This window comes from Urocitellus parryii, chromosome 7, assembly GCF_045843805.1.
Source record: "Urocitellus parryii isolate mUroPar1 chromosome 7, mUroPar1.hap1, whole genome shotgun sequence".
Lineage (NCBI taxonomy): Eukaryota > Metazoa > Chordata > Mammalia > Rodentia > Sciuridae > Urocitellus > Urocitellus parryii.
In genome coordinates this window covers 173350022-173375941 of record NC_135537.1, presented here as the reverse complement: position 1 = coordinate 173375941, position 25920 = coordinate 173350022, and the positions used below count along the sequence as shown (strand labels likewise).

Sequence of the window (25920 nt, the reverse complement as noted above, 5' to 3'; positions counted from 1 at the left end):
AAACAAATGTGCTTAAAATATTCCATTCATCAAATATAATTATAAAATTGATATACATAGTAAACCATTTTAATTCATGAATTAACTGTATTGTTAATATTTGTAGTCATAATTACAGAAGAATATGCAAACGAAAAAGAAATGCTAGCATCCAGTCTTTCTAAGCCCAGCAACTTTGTAGGTGTGGTTTTCAAAGACTTCATGTCCTATGAACTTCGCTTTTTTCCTGATGTGATTCCAGTATCTTCTATTTATATGGATTCAAGAGGTAAATAGCCCTAAATAATCATTGAAATACAAGAAATGTATGGCCTTGCTGCTTGCAGTATATATATGCACAATTTGATCGGCTCCAACATTGGTATTTTCAGCTGTGCTTATTTGTTCATATAGGAACACTCAAGTGTAGCATAAAGTGTGTGTGTGTGTGTGTGTGTGTGTGTGTACACACATATATATGTGTGTATATATATACATTTATCAATTATAGTATAAAACAAAATTATATCTTATAAGACTTTGTAAATCTGTATTTGTTTCCCTATGTCATTGTTTTTACTCATGTTATGGTACAAATCCTTAAGATTTCCCATTAATAAAGTCACTGTGCTAAGTACTGAATTTGTGATTTTATAGAAAATTCTTGTTTCTGTTGTCTGAATCTGGACTTCACTGTGTATCTGGAGGTGTGCTGAAACAAAGTCATTATGAATGACTATCTTAAAATAAAAAAGTTGACCTACTTTAACTATATTTACTTTTTTTATGTTTACATTTAATGTCTCTCCTTACATTTTTATTCACTTACCATTCAGTATCCTAACACATGTAACTGTTTTATTTCCACATTTCAAATAAACAGTCCTAGATTATTTGCTTTTGAAGGGCAGTAGTAGCATATTGTTTTTAGTTCTGTAGAGATTGATTATGTTTCTTTGTTAACTCTCCATATGTCACCTTTAGAAGAAAGCACTTACATATGTTGAACACAATATTATGTCTTATATTTTTCTCCTTATAGCTGGCTGTTCAAAATCGTGTGAGGCTGCTCAGTATTGGTCCTCTGGGTTCACTGTTTTACAGGCATCCATAGATGCCGCTATTATACAGGTGAATATGATAATAGCAGAAAACTAAATCATATTTTATTAATACCTTCATAAATCTTTACAATTGAATTTGGTCAGATTGCTGCCAATATATATAATATATAACTTGCAAATAACTTCTTTAAGAAAAAAGGTATAGTGGAAGTTATATTTTCTGATTTAATACTTTTTGAAGCTACTTTAATATGATATTTTTAAACAAAGGATTCAGCATACTATATATTCATGTTATATCATTATTAACCATAGATAATATTTATGAAATGCTTTTAGACTCTCGCTGGAATATAAATAACTTAGTTTAAAGAAAGTGACTATCTTTATTATTTTAGTCATAATTGCAGATTTTATTTTTTATTTAACAACATTTGTCATATTTAACACTACTTTTGAATTATGTTCTAATATTATCCCATTTAGCATTTAACAAATCTGTGAGATTGGTGCTATTATCTTGATTTTAATGTGAAACTGAAATATAGGGATATTAAGTAACTTGTCAAAACTCAGCAGCAAAATAGAAATTCAAATTATGGGATTATTTTTGGTAAAAGGTATTGATCCCAGGAACACTTGACCACTGAGTTGCATTCCCTAGACCTTTGTATTTTATTTTTTATTTTGTGACAGGGTCTTCCTAAGTTGCTAAGGGCCTAAGTTGATGAAACTGATTTTGAATATGCAATCCTTTTACCTTAGTCTCCCAAGTAGCTGAGATTGTAGGCATGTGCCACTGCATGGGGCCAAGCTATGGCTTTTTGACTCCTAAATATGAGCATTAATACTATATTTTGCTGCTGCTAGGATTGTGTATAAATGTTTGAATTATTCTAAAGACAGGCTTGGACCTGATTTAGCATTTTACATTTTAGCAGAAGAACTAGACATGAAATTTATTTTTAAAAAAATCTTTAAATTTTGTGTCTGTGTTAGATAGCAGTATGTTGCAATTCTTTTAGTTAGAAATCGAATTGTTAGGGCTGGGAATGTAACTCAGTGGTTGAGTATTTGCCTAGCCTGTCTAAAGCCCTAAGTTCAATGCCTAGCAGTTAAAACAAGCCCAACATAATTCATTGTTAGAATTAATCATATCTCTTTCCTCTATATTCATTATGGGTCTGTTTTGTTTTTCTATTTGCTTTTTCTAGTTGAAATCTATACTATAAAGTATTATGACTTCAAAAATGCGTGTCAGCAATCTTTACTACAGTGTCTGTTAAGAGTATGCATGAATAGTGATAGAATTGGAATCAAGAGTTACACAGTAATTCTGTTGTTAGACTGCTGTGTAGTAAAATGTTAACACAATACTTGACTGGGTTATAAGAACCAAATGAGATGATGTATGTAAAATTGCTTTATAAACTCTTGTAACATGGTATAAATGCATTAGGGAATATTATACCAATTCAATATAGATGTTTACAGTAAAGGTAGTGAACTATGGGGTATTTCACATTAATGGTGTTGTACCACTTACTTGTGTCCTGGCCAAAGACTTTAGCCATCTACAACCTAGACCACCTGAGATGAATTGGCAGGACAAATCTCAGTGTAGCATTTGCTTAAGTGTTAGAAGTATCATGTGTCATAAGTAGTTTTTATATCCCATCCATATGTACTTCATACATATAGTTTAAAGCAATGGAAAGGCATTCTGTGAAAAAGAACGCTTTTAAACATTAGTATGAAGAGTGATGGTACTAATACTTTTTCTCAAGATCCTCAGTTTTGAAGTTGTATATTTTTGTTAAGATGCATATGATTGCTTAAGATAATAATTGCATAATTTTATTTTATTTGACAAATTACTTAATTAAAATGTACCAATTTCAAACTTTAAAATTTATCATATACTTCCAGAATGAATTGAAAGTAGTATTCTACTTTGTATCTTGATATTGTGGTCAGTTGTTTTATTTCAAGTCTGTATAGCTTTTTGAGGATTTTATTTTTATGAGGTTATTGACTGAATTTGGACTTACAGTTGTTACATTTTATTATAAACAACTGTCAGAACTAAATTAATGCATTTACATTTTCTAATTGTAGTTGAAGACCAATGTTTCTCTTTGGAAGGAGCTGGAGTCAACTAAAGCTGTAATCATGGGAGAAACTGCTATTGTAGAAATAGTTACCTTTTCTCGAGGCATAATTTTAATATATCTAGTTATAGCATTTTCACCTTTTGGATACTTTTTGGCAATTCATATTGTAGCCGAAAAAGAAAAAAAGTTAAAGGAATTTTTAAAGATAATGGGACTTCATGACACTGCCTTTTGGTATGTTATTAAAAGTTTATTATTTAGTATACTTAACAGTTGTATTAAGTATTATACAGATCTTCAGAATTATTTTATTTACCCAACTTGATGAGATACTGATCCTGTTTTCTTAAAATGATTGCATTTGTCTTAGAATTTCAGAATAGTCAATAAACTTCAGCAACTAATTTGTTTATTTTCACATAGGGGAAGAGGAATTGTGGAAACCTTATGTTGACAACACATTTAAATTTTATTTTACATTTTGTTTTAGTTCATGAGGCATGTTCCATGTTTTTCACTCTGTATTTCATTGCACAGAAGATATGTGATCTTGGAAAGTTAGAAATTAATTGCCTGTCATGGGCCTCCCTTAGTATCATAAGATTTACATGTTTAAATGATTTAAAATTTAAATGATTAAAGGATTCATATGTAATAGATGGACTTTAATTCCCCTGGGAAAATTTTAGTTATTTGAGTGAATTAAGATGGGCAATATACATATAATTTATAAAGAAACAAATGAAAAAGAAGTTTATACAAATGTACTTTAATTTATCAGCATTTTTATGTAATGGTAGTTTTATAGACACATGCATATTTATAAATATATCTAGGTGTGTTTTCCTTACTCTTCCCACTTATGTAATAAAATTTGTTTTAAGCTCATTTAGGGGGAAAGTTAATACTGTGTAAGTTGCTATCATCTATTTTACAAAATTTTATTCCACGAGGCCTAATCTAAGAAATAATTATAACACTTTATATAATGGAATTATTGTGTATAACATTTTCTTTGCTATCTTGTTACTTTAGAAACAATTAATTTTTAAGATGTGTTGGGTTATTAAAGTATTTTGTGGGAAACAGTTGGATGAATTCAGGCAAATCAGTCTCAAGTACCTCAGTTTTGCCTCTGAAACAATGGATCCAGTTTTATTAATTTAACTGTCTTTTAACCATAATTCAATGATTTTTATATCCTCTGTTAAATCATAATCTGCTAACTGGGAAAAATAAAGATAAAATGAGCTCTGATTTAAAGAGAAATCTTGAGTAAAAATTGTGACTGGGTTGTTCTTGTTGATCATACATTTTATAAGTATAATAATTACATCATTGATTGGTAAGGAACTTTTATTATTTACAGTAACAAAATCCACTGGAGGTTTAATTATAGCACATTCCATAAAGATAATCATTATATAGACTTAGTAAACTTAAGAAAATCAGACAATGTGCCCTATTGAACTTTTGAGAGTATTAGATTTAAATGTGAATTGCTATTAATTTTCAAAGCTTTTAGGTTTTGTAAATGATACTCAGCATTTTACCTCTATATTAGAGTACATTTTTTACATCTAATTTAACTAATACAGTATTTTTAGTTATGAATTTTAATTTTCAGTATATGAACATACATGGAAATAAATTGACTTAAGAATAAAATGGCTAAATGTGAAGTTTTGTTTCAGATGATTGTTTTAAGCATTAAAGCCTCTGCATTTGCTATAAATGTATTTGTATTCTCATTTTAGGCTTTCCTGGGTTCTTCTGTATATGAGTTTGATTTTTCTTATGTCTCTTCTCATGGCGGTCATTGCAACAGCCTCTTCATTATTCCCTCAAAGTAGCAGCATTGTGATATTTCTCCTTTTTTTCCTGTATGGATTATCATCTGTAAGTGTTTTAACTTCAAATGAAAATAACTGTTCAAAATGTTTGGTAATATAGTAAAGGCTTTTCTTTGGTTAACTTATAGTCAATTTCTCATAGCAACATATGTTATCACTAAGTTACTGATAAATTACTTAATAATAAATTATGTAGCATTATTGTACTTCCATGTTTTTAGGAAAGATACAGAATTGTCTCAGGTTTAAATTTAACTTGTTTTTATATGTTACAGTTCACTTATAGTTCCTCTGATTTTATCTGTTCTAATCTTTATATAACCATGTGTGATCAAGATTGTCCAGTACTGTACTTTTTATTCCTTTGTCTTCATGAAACTGTGTTTCAAGGTAGTTTGTGCTGTGATTATTCAAGGATGTTTTTGTAGTTAGGTGTGGTAGTACACACCTGTAATCCCAGTGACTCGGGAGGGTGAGGCAGGAGGATTGTTAAATTTGAGGCCAGCCTCTGCAACTTAGTCTCTGTCTCAAATTAAAAAAGAAAAACAGTTGAGGATATAGCATAGTTGTAGAGTCTCTTTGGATTCATCTCTAGTACCAATAGAAGAAAACAAAAAAAGATGTTTTTATAAATATAGCTCGTTAGCAGTATTGATATTCATTTGGTATATAGGGTGAATGCTGGGTATAATGACAAGCTTTTGTTTTAAGTGGTTCCAGCTTCTACTTTGATCAGGTTATAAACTGATCTGTACCAGTTGTTAAGTATTTTGACTATCACCTCTACTTTTTAAAATGACAGGTTACAAATTCTCCTGTACTTTCATAAGTATGTCTCTAGTTTTATATCGACACATTGTTTAAAAAATGGGTCTTATATTTAGGAGCTTGTTGATTTATTGTTTACATATTTTACATGTTTCTTTGATTTCTATAGTGTAGATATGTTCACATTTGCCTATAATACAGATAATATACAGTCTTTAATATTTGTCAAGTTAAAAATTTAAAATATGTGTCACTGTATGAAAATTAAATATCATAGCTTTAATAAATTAGAATCATATTTTCCAATGATAGTGTGAATGCTCCTTTCATAAGCAAATTTAATTTTGTTTTCATATCAGTGTATATGAACAGTTTGCATTAACTAACCTTAATATTTATATTTTATAGATATTTTTTGCTTTGATGCTGACACCCCTTTTTAAAAAATCAAAACATGTGGGAATAGTTGAATTTTTTGTCACTGTGGCTTTCGGATTTATTGGCCTTTTGATAGTCCTCATGGAAAGTTTTCCAAAATCATTAGTGTGGCTTTTAAGTCCTTTCTGTCAGTGTACTTTTTTGATTGGTATTGCACAGGTAGGTAATAATCTTGCATTCACAAATACCTTCTTTTCTCTCCAGTTCCAACCAATGTTTTATACTACTATGAACATTACATTTGATTTGCAAAATAAAATTACTTTAAAATTTCAACATGAGAAATAATATTTGAATACTTGAGTACATTTTATATCTAGTTTTATGTATATTTTCTTCAGTTTTAAGTTTTCAATTAAATGTTCTGTAAGTTCTTTGCTTTTTGCTTTGTTTACATTCCAAGAATCTATTTCAGTATAATTACTCAGAATTCATTGGTTTAAGTTCCAAGTAATTTAGATTGCTCTATTGCTACTATATATAAATGGTAGAATGCTTAGCAGAAAATTGTGCATTAAGCAGAACAAATTTGACATGAATGTAGTAGTGAAATAAAAAGGCCTAATTGATTTTATTGGCCTAGGCTTCATGTAATTGTCATTCATTTAAATAATACCTAATTTATAAATTTGATTATTATTTATCCTTATAGGTGTAGTCAGATTCTAAGTGAAAAAAGTCTAAAAGAAATGGCTTTATATAATAGAAGATAAATTTGGTTATTGTACAAAAATATATAATTTTTTAATATAATGTATTACTCGTCTTGGGATAGAAAGTTCAGGTTTGTGAGACTAAGAAGAGAGCTATTGTTACACATTTTGAAAGTCCACTGAACTGAGTTCCCCCTTTCTTAGGAAGGTGGAATTGTAGATTTATGTTTTAGTTGTGGGTGGCAGCGCCCCTGCATAAATGCGACCTCATCCTCCATTGCATTTCTCTTTCTCCTCTGTCTCATATATCTGCTAGAATACTTTAATAATTGTATTGGTTAATCAAAATACCTTTTATCTTTTCAGTATTAGATTCCTTAATTTTATCTTCTGATGCTTAATTTATTTGACTTTTGGGGGAAATAACTCTTTTGTTTGCCCTGGTTACATCACCCTTCACTTTTCTTTCCTTTGGTAGTGATTACTTGAGAATTTGTTGTCTCAGGAGCTGATAGATCCAAGTTTACAAAGCACAGCATTTAAAACATAATTGATAGCATTGTTGTGTTGAATTTATATTTTGGTGAAATCTCATTTTCCTTATAAATTCTTATTACTAATTTAGTCTGTAAAAAGGCCGAGTTTGGTTATTGTTACTTTGGATATAATGAGTGGTGCTGAGTAGTGTTAGCTTTTACTTGTTTTTATCATGTTTTAATAATAAAGTTGGTATTTCTGTTTTTAGGTCATGCATTTAGAAGATTTTCATGAAGGTGCTTTATTTTCTAATTTGACTGAAGGCCCATATCCTCTAATTATTACTCTTATCATGCTAGCACTTAATAGTACATTCTATGTCCTTCTGGCTGTGTATCTTGATCAAGTCATTCCAGGTATGAGTTTATTATTGGATTTTACTTTCAAGATATTTAGTGGGTTTTTTTTTTCCTTTTTTGCTGACAGAGGGTCAACCAGTCTTATATGGTGACTGCTAGCCCCCTGTGGCTTTTAAAATTAAAATTAGATGAATTAATAATTCATTTCCTGTTTTTATAATTTTGAAATCTTTTCAGAAATAACATAATTTTTTAAAAATTTTTGTTTTTCAGGGGAATTTGGCTTACGGAGATCATCTTTGTATTTTCTAAAACCATCATATTGGTCAAAGAGCAAAAGAAATTATAAGGAGTTGTCAGAGGGCAACGTTAATGGGAATATTAGTTTTGGTGAAATTGTTGAGTCTGTTTCTTCAGAATTTATAGGCAAAGAAGCCATAAGGTATGATTCACTCTTTGGCAGTTTAGGTGTAAATTGCCGATGGAAGCTGCCAGACTGAAATCCTAAATATGTTTTTATATGTGGTATCTTGGATTTGGTAGACATTTCATGATTTTAAAGCATAGTGTTAATAAGAGCTGCTTTTCTTTTTAGTTTTTATTTGCTTTATAGCCATGTAGAATGAAGTTATTGCTAGATTTGGATTTTTATATTTCAGTGGAAAGGTTTATGTTACCAGGGATTGAACCCAGGGATGCTTAACCACTGAGCCACATCCCCAGCCATTTTTAATATTTTATTTAGAGTCAGGGTCTTGCTGAGTTGCTTAGGGCCTCACTAAGTTGCTGAGGTTGGCTTTGAACTTATGATCTTCTTACCTCAGCTTCCTTAGCTGCTGAGATTATTGGTGTTTACTATAGCACCCTGTTATTGGAAAGTTTTAAAAGCAATAAAACTCAGTGTTTAAAAACTTTTCCCATTATGTACTCTAAAACAGTAGAAATTCTATAATTTGATTTATGTTACATTGTCTAATGTAACATTAAATTGTTACCTATTTCATAGACCTTCAGTTTTCTATGACATGATCAAAGATAGGATATTATTTTTATTTAATAACCAAAGAAATTCATTATTGGACTTGTCATGTCGGTCAAATTTAATTTTTTTTTAAATAAGGAGAAAGAAAACAAGTTCAAATTGAAAAAAAATGAAGTAAAATATACTTCTTTAATTTTAAGAAACATGTATAAAAACAGTGTTAAAATACTTAAGATGGTGGGTCAGTGGTCAGCCTTCTCAAAGGTGAAATTTAAACTGATTTTAAAAACATTAATTCTTGAGGGGTGCCGGGGGCCAGCCCCGGCGGGGTCCAGGGAGTCCCGAAGGAGGAGTGGTGTCGGCGAAATGATGAGACAGGAGTCGTTCCCTTTGAGCAATCTTCAGAGAGAGAGCTAAAGCTGCTTTCTCTGGGTCCCCTTTTATTACAATTTTTCTCATCATTATAGATTCACAATATGTCATTGATTATATAACTTAAAACTTTGCCAAGACATGACATTTCCTTAACCATGATTGAGAGCACACCGATCTACATTCTTCCAGGATATGACCCCCAGCCATACAATCATCAAAGTACAGAATCATCAATAAAACATGTCACCAATTTACATCCTTCAGATTTTCCCAAGATTTACTATTTTTCCCAAGATATGTTATTTCCTTATTAACTAATGCCAAACTACGTAACCAGAGTCTAAGTTTCTTAATTAATCATTAACCTAAAGTACACCTGCACTTTATTTTTAATCTAAAATTCCCATCTAAAAAAGTCCCTTTAAATCTTATATTTAAAATGTCCTAAAGTTTATGAATCATCCTTAAAGCATATCAGAAACCTATATAACTAAAGACTTAATAATTTCTAAACTTAAGAATCTAAATAAAATAATATTTTTAACATTATTCTAAAACTGTGTCTTATAAAGCTATTTTAATTAATTCCTAAATTTATTCTCATAAAACTGGTTGAGCTGCTTTCTCAGAGAGTTTCTTTTGTTTCTCAGTCAAGGTACACTAGTTCTCAAAGAATTTGTTTCTCAGTCAAGGTACACTAGTTCTCAAAGAGTTTGTTTCTCAGTCAAGGTGCACTAGTTCTCATAGTTTTTTTTTCAGAGAATGATTGTTGTCTGTTATTAGGTTTGTCCACAATGTACTAAGATAGAAGAATAGCCTTTTATTTTGTCCTTGATATGCTGAGGGGTGGGTAGCAGAACAGCTTCCAAGGCATGAACTACCTGTTCTGTTCTAGCCATCTGAAATTTAATTTGTTTGGCATTTAACATACTCATGCCTCCTGTGAGAAACATAAGCATGAAAATGCAAAGTCCCAATTACATAAAAAAGGGTCTCATGGTTTCGGTTACCCACCAACCAGCGTGGCTTTGCCAGTATTCATCCTCACTGTGACCCTGTCAAGACAGTGGGAGAGCGGCTTTGCCAACACTTTTTCTCACTGTGACCCTGTCAAGACAGTGAGTGGGGGATCGCCTTCACCAGAGGGGCTGGGGTTGTGGCTCAATGCTAGAGCATTTGCCCAGCATGTGTGAGGCATTGGGTTCGATTCTCAGCGCCACATATCAATAAATAAAATAAAGATCCATTGACAACTAAAAAATATTTAAAAAACATTAATTCTTGAAACAATTATGTATGAATGTTTTGAATGGAGTAAGACAATCACATTTATAGACAGTTTGGTACGAGTGCTTGCATGAAATGGCATCTGGTTTATCCTACTTAATTAAAGTGACACATATTTAACCAGAGGTGAAAAGCAATGCATAAATTGCTTGAATCAGATGTTCCACTTAATTTTAGATGTTGACTTAGCATGAAAACTTAATAATTTTTAAAAATAGAGACAAGTGCTGTACTTTTGTAGCTTCTTTAAAATAATTTTATAGTTGCCAGCTTTTTTTGGCTCATTGTTTTAGTAGAAAGGTATGTTACTCTTATTCCTACTAAATATGACTGCCTTTGTATTTCCTTTTCAAATTTTGGCACAAAAATGCCAATTCTTCTTCTGGATACATGAACATAAAGTATTCCTGCAGGCCAAAAAGTATTGCAAAATTTAAATAATTATTATCTAAATATGGAGATATCTAAATACATTGTATTGCTAGAGATATATATCCAGTTTAATTTTCTTTTCTTTTTGGTACCTGGGATCCCTAACTACTGAGCCACATCCCCAGCACTTTTGTTTATTTATCTTTTTATTTTTAGACTGGGTGTCACTAAGTTGCTGATGCTGACCTCCAACTTCTAATCCTCCTGCCTCAGCCTCCCAATTCATTGGAATTATAGACATGCATCACTGTGTCCAGCCTAATTCACATTTCATAAAGTACATTTTAAAATAAGACAGCATTGATAGGAATATTATATATGTAAACACAGATACTTATAAATTTTTAAATATTTTTAATATAAAATATGTTTTTCAGAATAAGTGGTATTCAGAAGACATACAGAAAGAAAAGTGAAAATGTGGAGGCTCTGAGAAGTAAGTAGCTTTTCTAGTATTTGGTCAATGGAAATTAAAAATCTTTTCTTTGAAGATACTATTAAGGGAATGAATAAACAAACCATAGACCTGGAATAAATAATTTGTAAATCATGTTTCTGATAAAGAGGTTTTATCCAGATTTTCAAAGACTCAAGACTCAAGACTCAAAAAGAAGAAAGCAGGCAACCTAGTTAATAGATTGAGAGAATATTTGAACAGACTTTATGCCAGTGAAGAAAAAGAATAATAAATAAGCATATGGAAATGATGTCCAGTATCATTACTCTTTAGAACTATGCATATTAAATCACAATGAGATTATCACATAACTATTTTTTTAAAGAGAGAGAGAGAATTTTTTAATATTAATTTTTTAGTTTTCAGTGGATACAACATCTTTATTTTATTTTTATGTGGTGCTGAGGATCAAACCCAGCGCTCCGCGCATGCCAGGTGAGCACGCTACTGCTTGAGCCACATCCCCAGCCCCACATAACTATTAAAATGATTAAAGTTAAAAAGACTGATAATATCATGTATGGCTAAGGATATGGAAGAACTGAAACTCTCAAACACTGCTAGATGGAATATAAAGTTGTAAAACTAGTTTGAAAAATAGTTTGTCAGTTTGGTGAAAAGTTAAACATAGTCATTCCACTTCTAGATAGTTAGCCAAAAGAAATGAAAGCATATGTCCATAGAAATGCTTACACATGAATGTTCATTGCAAATTGATTTGTAATAACCAAAAATTAGGTATAACCCAAATGTTTGTCAGCAGATGACTGAATAAACCAAATGTAGTATATTCATATAATGAAGTACTATTAAGCAATAAAAAGGAATGGACTGTTAATACAGGCTACAACATTGATGAACCTCAAAATATGTACATTAAGTGAAAGAAGCCAGACATACAGAGCATATGCTGTATAATTCCACTTATACAAAGTTATAGAAAAACAATCTACAGTGAAAGAAAAGCAAATCAGTGGTTGCTGGAGATGAGTAGAAGTGGGTGGAAAGAGGCAGAGGAGAAGACGTGTTAAAGAAGGTCTCAGACTTTTGTGGGAGATTGATATATTCAATATCTTGGTAATGGTGATAGCTTGGCAAAATGCTATCAGTTATTGTACATATGCAGTTTATTGTATATCAATGATATCTTAATGTTGTTTTACAAAATTAAGTCAGATAATAACACATGTGTATTTTAGCTTCTGAACTCTATTTTCTTCCACTGACTTATATTTATCTATCCCTTTTTCCACATTGTTTTAACTGCTGTAGCCTTATGTTTAGTCTTGATAACTTTTAATATCATATCTTGCGTTCTTTACATTTCCATGTAAATTTTAAAAGCAGCTTATGAATTTCCACTACTGTGTCTGTTTTAATGAATTTGTTTTCAAGGAATTCCATGATTTTATTTAAATTGACAAAGTTGGTTGTTAGAGGTTGTTTTTAATAATCTTTAAAAAAACTTTCTAATTCCTGTGGAATCTGTAATCATAATCCCTTTTTCATTGTATATTTTGTCATTTTAAATTTTTTTTGCAGTGTGCTTATTAATTTTTTTGTCATTTTTAATTTTCTTGCAGTGTGCTTAATAATTTTATTAATCTTTTCTAGGAGTCAGTTTTTGGTTTTGTTGGTTTGCTGAATTATAATTTGCTTTTCATTTTATTGATTTATATTCTTGATTATTTTTTATTATGGCTTTCTTTATGTTTAATTTTTTCTCCTTTTTATTATTTGTTCTTTTAGGTACACATGACAGTAGAGTGTATTATGATATATTATATATATATGGAGTATAACTTATTCTGATTAGGATATCATTCTTATGATTGTACATGATGTGAAGTTCACTGGTGGTGTGTTCATGTATGCACATAGGAAAATTATATTAGATTCATTCCGTTGTCTTTCCTATTCCCATCCCCCCTTCCCTTCATTCCCCTTTGTCTAATCCACTGAACTTCTGTTCTTCCCCTCCTGCCCTTGTTGTGTGTTGGCATTGCATAACAAAGAGAACATTTGGCCTTCGGTGCCACACCAGTGGCCAATATAGCAGGCCAATATAGCAGGTTCCCATGAGGGTGAAGAGTGATAAGAAAAATAAAGACTACAGTCTCAGATTTTGAAGATAACAGGGGTCAGGTGGAGCTCTGCTCTCGGTTGGAGAAGCAGGTCTAAAGAATTATGCCAGCAGTCTTTATTTATATATGTCTCATTATCAGATTAAAGACTATGTAAGCATTTTTCTTTGTATTCAGGAAAGTTACAGTTAACAACATTATGCAGTTTATTCCACAGTTACATCCTACAGTTGTAATGAGCAATGTTAGGAGCTTTGTAGAGGTCTCAATGAAGTCCATTGTTTAGTGTTGCTCTTACGAGGGCAGGTTCAGGAGCAGCGGAGCTGGTGAAATATTGTGGTCCTCTAGCTAGAAAGTTTCTTTATTCCCAGGAGCTGTGTGCCTGAGATCAAGGTCGAGGCTTATAGGACTCTAGCACAGAGCCTCCTCATGGGGGCATTACCACAGCAGCTAGGCATCCTGCACCTTTGCACAGAAACTTTCCCAGACACCAGGCATGCCACAACCATGAAGTCATCAAAGACCCCAATGTCAGACACTGCTCTCCCATTCTCTATCACTGCTCTCCACATTTTGGTATTTTGGGAATTGGCTTATTAAGTGATTAGCATGATAGTTTCCAAATCTATCCATTTACCAGGAAATGTCATTAAGTCTGTCATATATGGAATACTACTAAGTATATATATATATATATATGCCATATATATAAGTACATAAGTATATATATATGTAAGTATATATATGTGCCATATATAAGTATATATAAGTATATATATATAAATAAGTATATATACATATATATTTATATATATAAGTATATACATACATATATATATATATATATGCCACATTTTTTTCATCCATTCATCTGTTGAAGGGCACCTATATTGGTTCCATAGCTTAGCTATTGTGAATTGAGCCACTATAAACATTAATGTGGCTATGTCACTGTAGTATGCTGATTTTAAGTCCTTTGGGTATAAATGTTCAAATGGTGGTTCCATTCCAAGTTTTCTGAGGAATCTCCATACTGCTTTCCAGAGTGGTTACACCAATTTGCAGTCCCACCAGCAATGTGTAAGTGTGCCTTTTCCTCCACATCCTCATCAACATTTGTTATTACTTGTATTCTTCTTAATTGCTATTCTGACTGGAGTGAGATGGAATCTCAGCGTAGTTTTAATAATTTGTTTTGCTACTTCTAGTTTCTTAACATGCAATCAGTTACCTATTTATGCATTTTAACTACCCCAAAGTTTAAAGATTTAGGCAGCCACTATTTTGCTATACTTTAAGGAGTCTCTGGTTTGGCTGACAAGTTCTTGGTGGCCCGGATAGTGGTTTCATATTAGCCTTAGTGGCTGTAGGTGGGTTTATATGCCTTTTTTTCCCATAATCTCTCATCCTTTAACAGGTTAGCTGCACCAGAAGCACTGGAAAAATTTTTATTATTTTACTTCTCACTGTCCCTGTTTGCTTCTTAGTTATACATCTTTTTTTTAAAATGATTATGTAACATGTTAGATATCTTTGACTTATAAATTAATGCTTTACTTTTCTCCAAATTAGGCCACAACTATATTTTTTCTTTGTTCCAACTTATTTAATATTGTTTTCATATATTTTTATACTTAAATATATTTAAAACAAAAACAATACTATTGTTTTACAAGACAATTCATTTAGATTTACTTACATTTACCATATCATTTGTCTTCATTATTTTTTGCAGCTGATCTTCTAATTTTTCTTCTCCATGAAGACATTTTTAATATTTCCTTTAATATGGATGTGCCAGTGATACAATGTCTAAATTTTTGTTTGAAATCATCTTCTATTCAGTTTTCAGTTTTAAAGGGTATATCTGTGGATATATAATTTTAAGCTTGACAGTTACTTTCATTCAGCATGTTTAATACAATTTGCTTACTCTTTTTCTTTGTGCTTTAGATATATTTTCTGATTTTTGTCATTCACTAAATTTTTTTTTAGTTGGGTCTACTCTCACGATAAATTGTCTTTCAAAAATTTTATGTTTTTTTTCAAAAATTTTCTGGTTCTTGTCTTTCTGTGTGTGTGTGTATGTGTGTGTGTGTGCATGAATGCACTGTAGTTTCTAGTCTTTTCTGACATTCTCTTGTAAACATGATAGTATAGTTATTTTAAAATCTTTGTAATATTACACCAATATCTGCACCTCCAGTAGGTCTATTTCTATTGCTTGCCTATTTTATTGGATTTTTGCCTTATCTTGAATTCTGGTTATTTTTGACTGAATGCTACACATGGCATTTGGATAATTGTAGGTACCCAGATAATTTAATATTTGTGTGATGTGATCCTCCTTTGGAGAGTGTTTATCTTTGCTTCTGGCCTGTAGCTCTGTAGATACCAGAAACCTCATTTCATCTTCTCCAGTCAGGGCTAAAATGACTTGAAGCCTGGTGTTTGTCTCTGTGATGACTGGAGTGCTCCTCATTTACCCTTTTTCCTAAGTTTAGTCCTTTGAGGTCCCAACCAGAAGCCTCAGAGGTTTTCTGAAGTCTCTCTCATGCTTGGCATTCCAGAGTTCCACTCTTTGTTGCCTCAGTTCTGTGTCTTCAAAACGCTGGTCAGCCTGTTACCTACTAGAATTGGCAGTTATTTTAGCCTTGCTCTTTCCTCATATCTTTACCCCTCAGTCTTTTATGCTCTAGCTCTCCAAGGCCTTCAAACAGATGTTTTTTTAATACTTTGGTCAGCTTTCCTTTTCTTAGAAAGATAATTGGTTTAAACTGTCAACTTTGCTATTCCTGGGAGTAATGATTCAGGTAGACAGCTTTATCCTTCAAGCAATTTGGATTAACAATATAAATTGTACTAATACGTGATACTGAATTTTCATTACTGAGTATAGGGGAGAATCCAAAGATGGGGACCTTTATTACATCTTTGTCTGGGAATAAGTAAAGGCTTTGCTCTGTAGTGGAGCCTGATTCCAGTCCTTCATATATAGTGAGACATGGCAGATGATTCCTAACTATTTTTCTCTGATCCTAGATTGAAGGGAATTGTAATGTAAGGGTCCGGCGAAACGTCGGAGTAAGAGACCACAAGAGACTGTCTTATGCAAAAGTAGAAGGGTGGGTTTATTTGGAGACCAGCATGCTGGGGCCCGAGCTCTCTATAGCAAAGAGAGATAGAGCCCTGAGAACAGCTTGAGCAGAGCTTATATACTTTCCCTAGAGAGTGCAGGGAGAGAAGTTACATTTTGTAGTTTGGAAGTTGGGGACAGCTCTTTCTGGGAACAAGATTAGCAGACAGTCCATAGTTGGGGACAGCACATTCTGGGAACAAGATTAGCAAACAGTTCTTAAGATTTCAACAGTGTTTTGTTAAGCATATAGAGAAATGGAGTGACAAGTACCTATTTTATTAACCTTTCAGTGTGATGTATCTACTCAAAAGTTTTTGTGCCAGTAGGTATGTGGCTCTAACTCCGGCCTTTTTGCCTAGGGATTGAGCCCTAATAATAGTACTTTAATACTCCATAGCATATAAATTGACATCTTAGTAAGTTTGTTAAAAATAAAACTATTATCTGTCCTAAAAAATGAATTTAATTCCTTATAATCAAAGTATTACAGTTTTATATGTATTAACTAAAGAGAAGATTATAGTGTTTGTCCTATAAACCATTTGGGCCTCACTGATCTCTCTCTCGTATCAGAACACCATGAAGGGAAGTGAGTTCCAAGTGTTAGTGTCTATTTTTGAAACCCAAGAATGTCTGGGGGAAACTCAACCATTGGCTGGGATGCGCACCATAATGTCTCTAAAGGGAACTCAGTATTCATTCTGAGTTACAAAGTTGGAGTTACTCAGGTAAAGGACATAGGAGCCTACTGTCTTCAGTATTCAGAGTGACAGATTCTAAACTAGTGTGTAGGTTATTGTGGTGCTGGAGGAATAACTGTTTAAAACACTCACTACCTAACTGAGGGAGAGAAGGGAATCTTCCAAAACAGAGGTACTGAACCCTGTAAACATAGTGGTTATGCCTCTATGCTCAGCTCATGTATAGTTTTCTTCCTTATTTAATATGCACTATGATTTCTGAGGATTTGTAACTGTATCACAATACCTCATTGACTTACTACTTTTTTTCTTTTTCTTACACAAGAAGATGGTCAGATAATGGACCTTGTATTTATCTGGATAATAGAACTCATCTAGGTTTATTTATATATAAACATAATATTAACCTGACTTTAATTTTCTATGAAGTAATTATAATACCTCAACAGGATATTTTATTAAGCTGTTTCAATTTGAGTTAATGTGTATACGCAACGTGTGTGTGTGTGTGTGTGTGTGTGTGTGTGTGTGTGTAGCTTATCAGTGTCTCTTTCTGCTCCGCTGAGGGAAATCATATTCATGATTCTTACCACATCCTCAGTTCCTACACTGTACTTTCAGATACAATGTATTTTGTCTGCTGTTTCCCTTCCTTTTTAAGTTGGGTTACTGATTTGGATATGAGCTCTTTTTCTCTTTGTTCTGTGTTTCAGCCTTATTCACTGACCAATGCATTTCTGCTTCATCGTTTTAGATCCCCATCCTTCTTTTCCTGCAGTCATCTATACCTCCTCACAGCGATACCTGTTCATTAAATTGAATCTTTTAAGTTTTAATTAGTCACTTCTGTACTTTTGGTTAATTTCTAGTATTTTTTTTTTTCTGCCAGTGTATTTAACATGTATATAAATACCTCTAGGGATAAATTTTTGTTTCATTCCCTTGGAAATTTTTAAAAGTCAGTATACAAAAAAACTCTCAATATTTGTGTTCACCCTAAGTATCACTGTATATAACAAAATAATGTTTGTTTTTATTTACTTACTGTTTATACCCTTGATTATAACAAAGAAGCAGTTTAACTTACTGTAAAATATGCTGGTAATTTTAAATATGTCTTTATTGCCTTATTATAAGATTGTTCAAGTATTATGAATTACCTTGTATAGTTGGACAGAAATAAAAATCACATTTGAGTCTTCTTTCTTCCTAACCTAGATTTGTCCTTTGACATCTATGAAGGTCAGATTACTGCACTTCTTGGCCACAGTGGAACAGGAAAGAGTACCTTGATGAATATTCTCTGTGGATTATGCCCCCCTTCTGATGGTGAGAGTTTTCTAATTTTAAAAAAGTTTCTTACTTCATTGAATTTAACCAAGATATCACAATATACTGTAATTATTTACCCTTTAAGTGATTTAGGACCCACTTTTATGTAGGTGTTTTCTCTTTTTCTTTATAACATACATTTGTTTTTCAATAGAAATTATAAATGAGTCCTTGTTTAATAAAGTCAAAAGGATCTAATTTTGTACCTATTTTTATCACATTTATATGGTATATACATGTATATTCTTTAAGGGAGGATAAATTCATAACTAACTGAAATTTAAGTCAGATCTTTAGACTGATTCAGGTTGAGAAAATAAACACAAATTTCTAAATATATAGTAACAGTTCATAAGGAAATAATGATAAATATCAATGTCATCTTCTAAAATAAAAAATTTAAGAGCAGTACTTCAAAGGTATAGTTTTGATCTGTGAATGTGAGATTGGCATGTAACAGTGGGAATTCAATATGGAAGCACCATGTTTCCACAGTAACCAGATAGCTTGGCAGTGAAATGCACATATTATTTTACAGAATGGCCAAAGTATGTTTACTCTATAAATCTTTTAAATGTAGTATAACTTTTAAAGTTAGTTTGGTTTTATTTTTATTCTTAATTGTACAACTTTTCAATGTTAGTCATAATATCTTACATTCATTTAAGGATACATGATTTTTGTTACAGTTCTCCATACATCACATTAATTTAGCAGTTCTTAAGTGGGATATGTTGGTATTCAGTTTATAGAGGGAAAAAAAACTGGGATTCAGAGACATTAAATAATTTGTTCAAGACCACACAGTAGTATAAAACTTTTAGTTCTTTGATCTTTTCACTATTGCATTATATCTGGAATACATAATATCTGAAAATGAAGGAAAATTATTACTGGAATATAACTAGAGCACCAGTACATATGTGTATTTTGTGTTCAGCTTATAGTTCCTTATACTTTCGACTATGTAATATGACCTGCAAGTGAAGGCAAATATAAGTGGAAGCATATTACAGTAATATGGAAATGTGGGTGTGGTGTATCTTGCAAATTTATATTCGTTCTTATCTATTGAGACCACATACCTAAGTTATTAGGATATATCAAAGCATATGCATTTTTAATACTTCTTTTTTTAAGATAAATTTCAATATATATTTTGCTTTTAGGGTTTGCATCTATATATGGACACAGAGTCTCAGAAATAGATGAAATGTTTGAAGCAAGAAAAATGATTGGCATTTGTCCACAGTTAGATATACACTTTGATGTTTTGACAGTTGAAGAAAATTTATCTATCTTGGCTTCAATCAAAGGAATACCAGCCAACAATATAATACAAGAAGTATGTTATATTATTCATGTATAAATATTCATTATGTTTTCTGTAAATTAATAACCTTTTATAATAACCGATACAATAAACTTATGTTTGCAAATCTAAATATAAAACCTGTTCTGAAAAAAAAATATTCTAAGCTAGTAGACAAAGTTATTAGAAAGAATTAGACATAATTTGGAGTAAATGTCTTAATACGTGTAAAATAGTCCTGTTTCATTTCGAGGACACTTGTTTCTCTTTTCCCCTCATCTCTGTGCCTCTCTTTCCTTTTCTTCTCCACATTCATATCTCCAACCCCCACATACCCAGCACCTTTGCACTGATCTCTTCTTTTTCCTTTCCCATTACCCAGGAATTCGCAAAAGTAAAACCAGATAATTTCTTCAAGAATCATCTTACTTGTTGTTTTCAAAATTGTAAACAAAATTCCACAAAAAAATATTTTAAATTTCGATGTTAGAATTATTTTAAAACATATTACTCAAATATTTAATAATTTAAAAAAATACTTCAAAACTTAAAATACAGACTAATGTTAATAATTATTTAAATGATGTGATTTAAAAAATAACATTATTTATACTGTATTTTCACAGGTGCAAAAGGTTTTACTAGATTTAGACATGCAGCCTATCAAAGATAACCAAGCTAAAAAACTAAGTGGTGGCCAAAAAAGAAAATTGTCTTTAGGAATTGCTGTTCTTGGGAATCCAAAGGTAAATAAATATTAGTTTCACAAATGAGATTGCTTTAAATTATGTTAGATAAAAAGCAGGTTGTGGAAAGATATATCTTGTGTAAAGTTTAAACACACCCAAAATACTGTGCATTGTCATGGGTTTATGAGAATGATATTAAGTATCATTATACTGGAGAGTAGAACAGACTCCATTAATGTCTGCAGTGTTTTATTTTTTAAAAAAAGAACTATCTGGGTATAGTGGCTCATGCCTTTGGTCCTAGTTACTTAAGAAACTAAGACAGGACAATCACTTCGCCCATAAGTTCACTAACCTCCGCAGTATAATGAGACTCAATATCTAAAAAAAAACCCAAAAAACTGAATATGGCCAAAATAGTATTTGTTAAACTTGAATTATAGCTATTAAAATTTTGTTGTGTTATTTATTATTGCTTTTATTATACATTTCTAAGTGTTCATAATAAAATAGGAAAAAATCAAGGGAGTAGGTTAGTTTGTCACTATACTGCTACTTTGATTTTGCATGTGTTTGTTTTGTGCTATTTTTTGTCATTCTTTTCTAAAAAGTAATTGTTATGTCTACAAATTTAATTATTAAGTATAATAGCAGTATAACTTAATTTTTGTTTGTTTGGTTTGCCTGATTGTTACAGTAATGTTTTAAACATTATAGACACTAGTCTTTTGTGTCAAGGAAAGTATTTATCATAATTTTTTGATTTCACAAACCCAAAGAGGAGTGAAAAACTAATCTATTTCTGATTGAAAACAACTTGAAAATGAGAACTGTTTCATTGTCTACATAAATTTTAAATATTTTAGTTTCTTGCTCTTCCGCATCTCTGTCATTTAGATACTATTGCTGGATGAACCAACAGCTGGAATGGACCCTTGTTCCCGTCATATTGTTTGGAATCTTTTAAAATACAGAAAAGCCAATCGGGTGATAGTGTTTAGTACTCACTTCATGGATGAAGCTGACATTCTTGCTGGTGAGTTTTTGCTTTGTTTTTAAAAGATAAGGTCATGGATCAAAAGAGAGATAGACATAAAACCCCTAAATCCTGAGGAATAAATAGAGAAGCTATAATGTGGTTGTGTACATTCTATTCAAAAAAGTTTTTAAAACTTTAAGAACTATATATTTCTGTGTTGAATGTTCCTCAGACCACTCAGTTCAGTGATTTTCTAGGATAACTCACAGGACTCAGCATATAGTTATATTCAGGGCTATAATTTATTATAGCAAAAAGATAAAAAGTGAAATCAGCAAAGAATAAATTACATGGGGCCAAGTCTGGAGGAAACCAGGCATAGTCCCTTCCCATGGAGTCACACAGTATGCATTGAGTGGTAGCCACTCATGTGAAAAATCGTCTTGAATTTTTGTTGTTGTTGTTGTTTGTTTGTTTTGGAGGGGTACTGGGAATTGAACCTAGGATTGTTTTATGAATGAGCCACATCCCCAGCCCCTTTTTTAATTTGAGATAGGATCTTGCCAAGTTGCTAAGGCTGGCCTTGAACTTGTGATCCTTCTGCCTCTCATGTGATTTATTATAGTAAACATACAGGCAAACATGCCTGACTTAGCATATCATTTTTAATATCTATGATAAGATTCAGGAGTTTGAAATTCTAAAGCAACCTCTTTCAGCTTGCATCATCAAATAAATTAGATGTCATTCATCTCTTCAACAGTATCTTTTTCTTTAAAATGTTTAACAAACTAATAGTTTGTTTTTGGTACTGCTGTTGCTTTTTTTGTGCATTTGGTTATAAAGGAAACCCATGAAAATTCCTATATTAGCAAGCCTTTGAGAAAGAGTCTGATCTATTTGGACTACTCTAAAGTGTACCCTGGAGTCTGACTGCTTGGGTGCAGCTACTGGCTTTGTTATGGAATAGTTATGTGAAATGTGTAAGCAATGTATTTTCTTACTGCCTCTATTTTCATCTGAAAAATAGGTGATAATAATCTAGTACCCTCTTCATAGGTGGTGGTTATGATTAATGAGGTCATACTTGGGTGTCTCTCATAATAATCTATAATATATAAATGCCAACTATTAATCCTGTTATTAACTTAATAATTGAAATATAAATCTCTATTTGCAGATAGAAAAGCTGTCATATCACAGGGAATGCTGAAATGTGTTGGTTCTTCAATTTTCCTTAAAAGTAAATGGGGGATTGGCTACCGCCTCAGGTACCATTCATTCTTTATTGACATTACTATTTATATTTGCTCTTCTTCTACTGTTATTATTTTTAGGGATTGCCATAGTATGCCTTAACCATCTTTTATAAGGCTAAATTTAAAGTCTTCAGATTTTATTTTTGGCTGTTTATTGAACAACCATAAAAACTGTGACTTTTGGTTTTCTAGCATGTACATAGACAGATATTGTGCCACGGAGTCTCTTACTTCATTGGTTAGACAGCATATCCCTGGGGCTACTTTACTACAACAGAATGACCAACAGCTTGTGTACAGCTTGCCTTTAAAAGACATGGACAAATTTTCAGGTATTTCTCTCAGTTTCTTGCTTGTTGAACAGAGATTTTGTATTAAGAATAGTTTTTTCCTGATTTCCTGTTTTTATTTAATTCTTTGTATAATGTTTCCATGTTCCCAGGTAGCCAAAGTTATATTGTTTTTGAAATCATGAAATACTACATGTTAATTTATGTGTGCTTGCTCATATGTATGTGTTTTACAAACTCTATGTGGGAAACCATAACTAATGTTCACTTAAAATACTTAATGTAAGAAAAATATAAAAATAATTATGTTTACTTTATTGTCAAGAAAAAAATGAATTGCTCAAAGTTTGCTTATTGGCTTCCTGGGTGGGAGTAAGGCATATGTGCATGTATGTGCATGGTGTGTATGTGGATTTCTTTGTATATGTTCTCAAATCATTTTCTAATTTCATAATGAATGATATGGTAATTATTTTAATGAAGTATTAACGTTATAATTATTTTAATTTAGACATTATTTTTCAACTTTATAATAAAGAACTTAAACTCAGTCTTCTTATTCTGTTTAAGAGACATGTTTATGGCCAAAAGTATCTTACTGATATAGGTATGTTATACAAAATTCCCATAGTATTCATTTCATAATTAGAAAAAACATTTTCTATAATAGTTTGATTTCTTTCAAATCAAACTATTATAGAAAATAATAAATCACTAATTAACTTTATTGATGAAAATGTGCCAGTTTAGTGTGTTTTGCATAACAACCTGTCCTTTTAAACCTATTTCCTATTCTTTAATAACATTTATATAGAGCTTGTCTGTGTCAGATGTCAATCTATGCCTTTTACAATCTGTTTAGTCATCCTGATATTTTAAAAAGTTCATGAGATTAATACTGCTGTTGCTTCCATTTCACAAACAAGGAAACTGAAGCACAGAGAGATTTATTGAACTTGCACAGAGTAACCCAGATGGAAAGTGGTGGAGCTTAATTTTAAACCCAAGGCTGACTGGTTCCAGGACTCATGTCTTTCACTTTGTTGCCTCTCGATTTTCTTTAATAAATTATCACACTATTTCAAAAGTCTCTTCTGGGAACTCCAAGGGGATGGACTAGAAGACCTCTTGAGGCACTTTATGCAGTCAACCCTTTTTTCTAATAATACTAAGGTGATATTTTCCTTTTTGACCCTCAGATTCTCCTGTATAGTGTTTTGCAGAGACATCATGACGTGTGCTATCATAGAAGATTGAATGTAAAAACATATAAGAACCCATCTGCTTCTGCTATGACATACATTTAAGGGAGAAGACAATGTCCTCTTTTCACTAATCTTTTTTCCTGAAAAAATAGTTTGTTTTTTTTTTAGAGAGAGAGAAGAGAGAGAAATTTTTAATATTTATTTTCAGTTTTTAGTGGACACAACATCTTTATTTTATTTTTATGTGGTGCTGAGGATTGAACCCAGTACCCCGCGCATGTCAGGCGATCATGTTACTTACCGCTTGAGCCACATCCCCAACCAAAAATAATTTTTAAAATAAAATTATATTAGCATATAATTTTTTCTTATTTTATTATAATGAATATTTAAATTATTTTTTATATATATATTGTTTCAATTTTAATATAGTTAACATTCTTAATTTTAAGTAGTATAAAATAATTCTTTGTTTAAACTTATGATATGTATCGAATGCCTGTAGCCCATAAACAAAATTTCTTTGAGGTCTTTAGCAATTTAATTGTCCTGACACCCAAAAGTTTGAGAACTGCTGTGGTAGCTGAGTAAACTTAGTCATGTTCTATGTTTAAATGATATTTTAGAATAACTCATGATAGCATACTTAAGTATATTCCATTATATCATTGGTTTTCTTTTAGGTTTGTTTTCTGCTCTCGACATTCATTCAAATTTGGGTGTTATTTCTTATGGTGTATCCATGACAACTTTGGAAGATGTATTCTTAAAGCTGGAAGTTGAAGCAGAAATTGACCAAGCAGGTAAAAGCAGAACTAAAAATCATTTCAGATAATGAGCCAGGTAGATTGTTAATAAAGCAAATAATTATATAAGCATGTGAAGTTTATACTATTTTAGGGAAGGAAGGACAGGAAAAAGGTAAGTAATTGAAGTATTTACTGGTGGTAATAGTAGTTATGAGGGAAGTAGTGAACTTAGATTGCATTAGGAAGACTTAGTTGAGAAGATATTTGAGTTGAAGCCTGGATATCATGACAAATCAGGTATGCAAGAATTTTTGGACCAAACTTTTCAGATAAAGAAAATTCCTACTGCAGAGATATTAACTGAGTAATGAGTTGAATGTCTTTGAGAGAAAAAAGAACCACCTTGGCTGGAGCCATGGAGGGTGACACACAGTGAAGTCACACTAATGCAGTTAATCAAATTATATTTTGCCTTTGAACATCTGGAAAAGAATATTGTTTTCTTAGTATAATGTGAAACTAGCAAGAGTATTTTTCTTTTTTTTTCTTTTTAGCTATACATGACTGTAGAGTGTATATTCTAATAAGACTTATTAGGATAAGTCTATTCTAATTAGGACCCCATTCTTGTGGTCGTGTGCAATGTGGCATTTTACTGGTGGTGTATTCATACACGAACATAGGAAAGTTATCTCAGATTCGTTCCATTGTCTTTCCTATTCCCATCCTTCTCCCTTTCCTTCATTCCCTTTTGTCTAGTGAACTTCTGTTCCCCACTGCCTTATTGTGTATTATCATTCTTATTTCAGAGAGAACATTCAGCCTTTGTTTTTTGGGGATTGGCTTATTTTAGTTAGCATTATAGTCTCCAGATGTATACATTTACCAGCAAAAGTCATAAAGTCATTCATTTTTATGGTGTAGTAATATTTCATCGTATAAA

The 25920-nt window shown here is 31.7% G+C and overlaps 1 protein-coding gene across 3 annotated transcripts in view; it reads left to right on the top strand.

Moving 5' to 3' along the window:
- Abca5 (ATP binding cassette subfamily A member 5) overlaps positions 1–25920 on the top strand; it is a 75254-nt gene that overhangs the window by 13168 nt on the left and 36166 nt on the right. For all 3 annotated transcript variants that reach the window (XM_026401345.2, XM_026401346.2, XM_026401344.2), the window contains 15 exons: positions 107–268; positions 1022–1110; positions 3162–3391; positions 4915–5056; positions 6187–6375; positions 7615–7762; positions 7979–8147; positions 11159–11217; positions 18381–18491; positions 19664–19839; positions 20433–20552; positions 21393–21531; positions 22655–22745; positions 22926–23065; positions 24912–25031. In XM_026401345.2, coding sequence (XP_026257130.2) covers positions 107–268; positions 1022–1110; positions 3162–3391; positions 4915–5056; positions 6187–6375; positions 7615–7762; positions 7979–8147; positions 11159–11217; positions 18381–18491; positions 19664–19839; positions 20433–20552; positions 21393–21531; positions 22655–22745; positions 22926–23065; positions 24912–25031 — 2085 coding nt within the window. The remainder of the gene's footprint in view (positions 1–106; positions 269–1021; positions 1111–3161; positions 3392–4914; positions 5057–6186; positions 6376–7614; positions 7763–7978; positions 8148–11158; positions 11218–18380; positions 18492–19663; positions 19840–20432; positions 20553–21392; positions 21532–22654; positions 22746–22925; positions 23066–24911; positions 25032–25920) is intronic.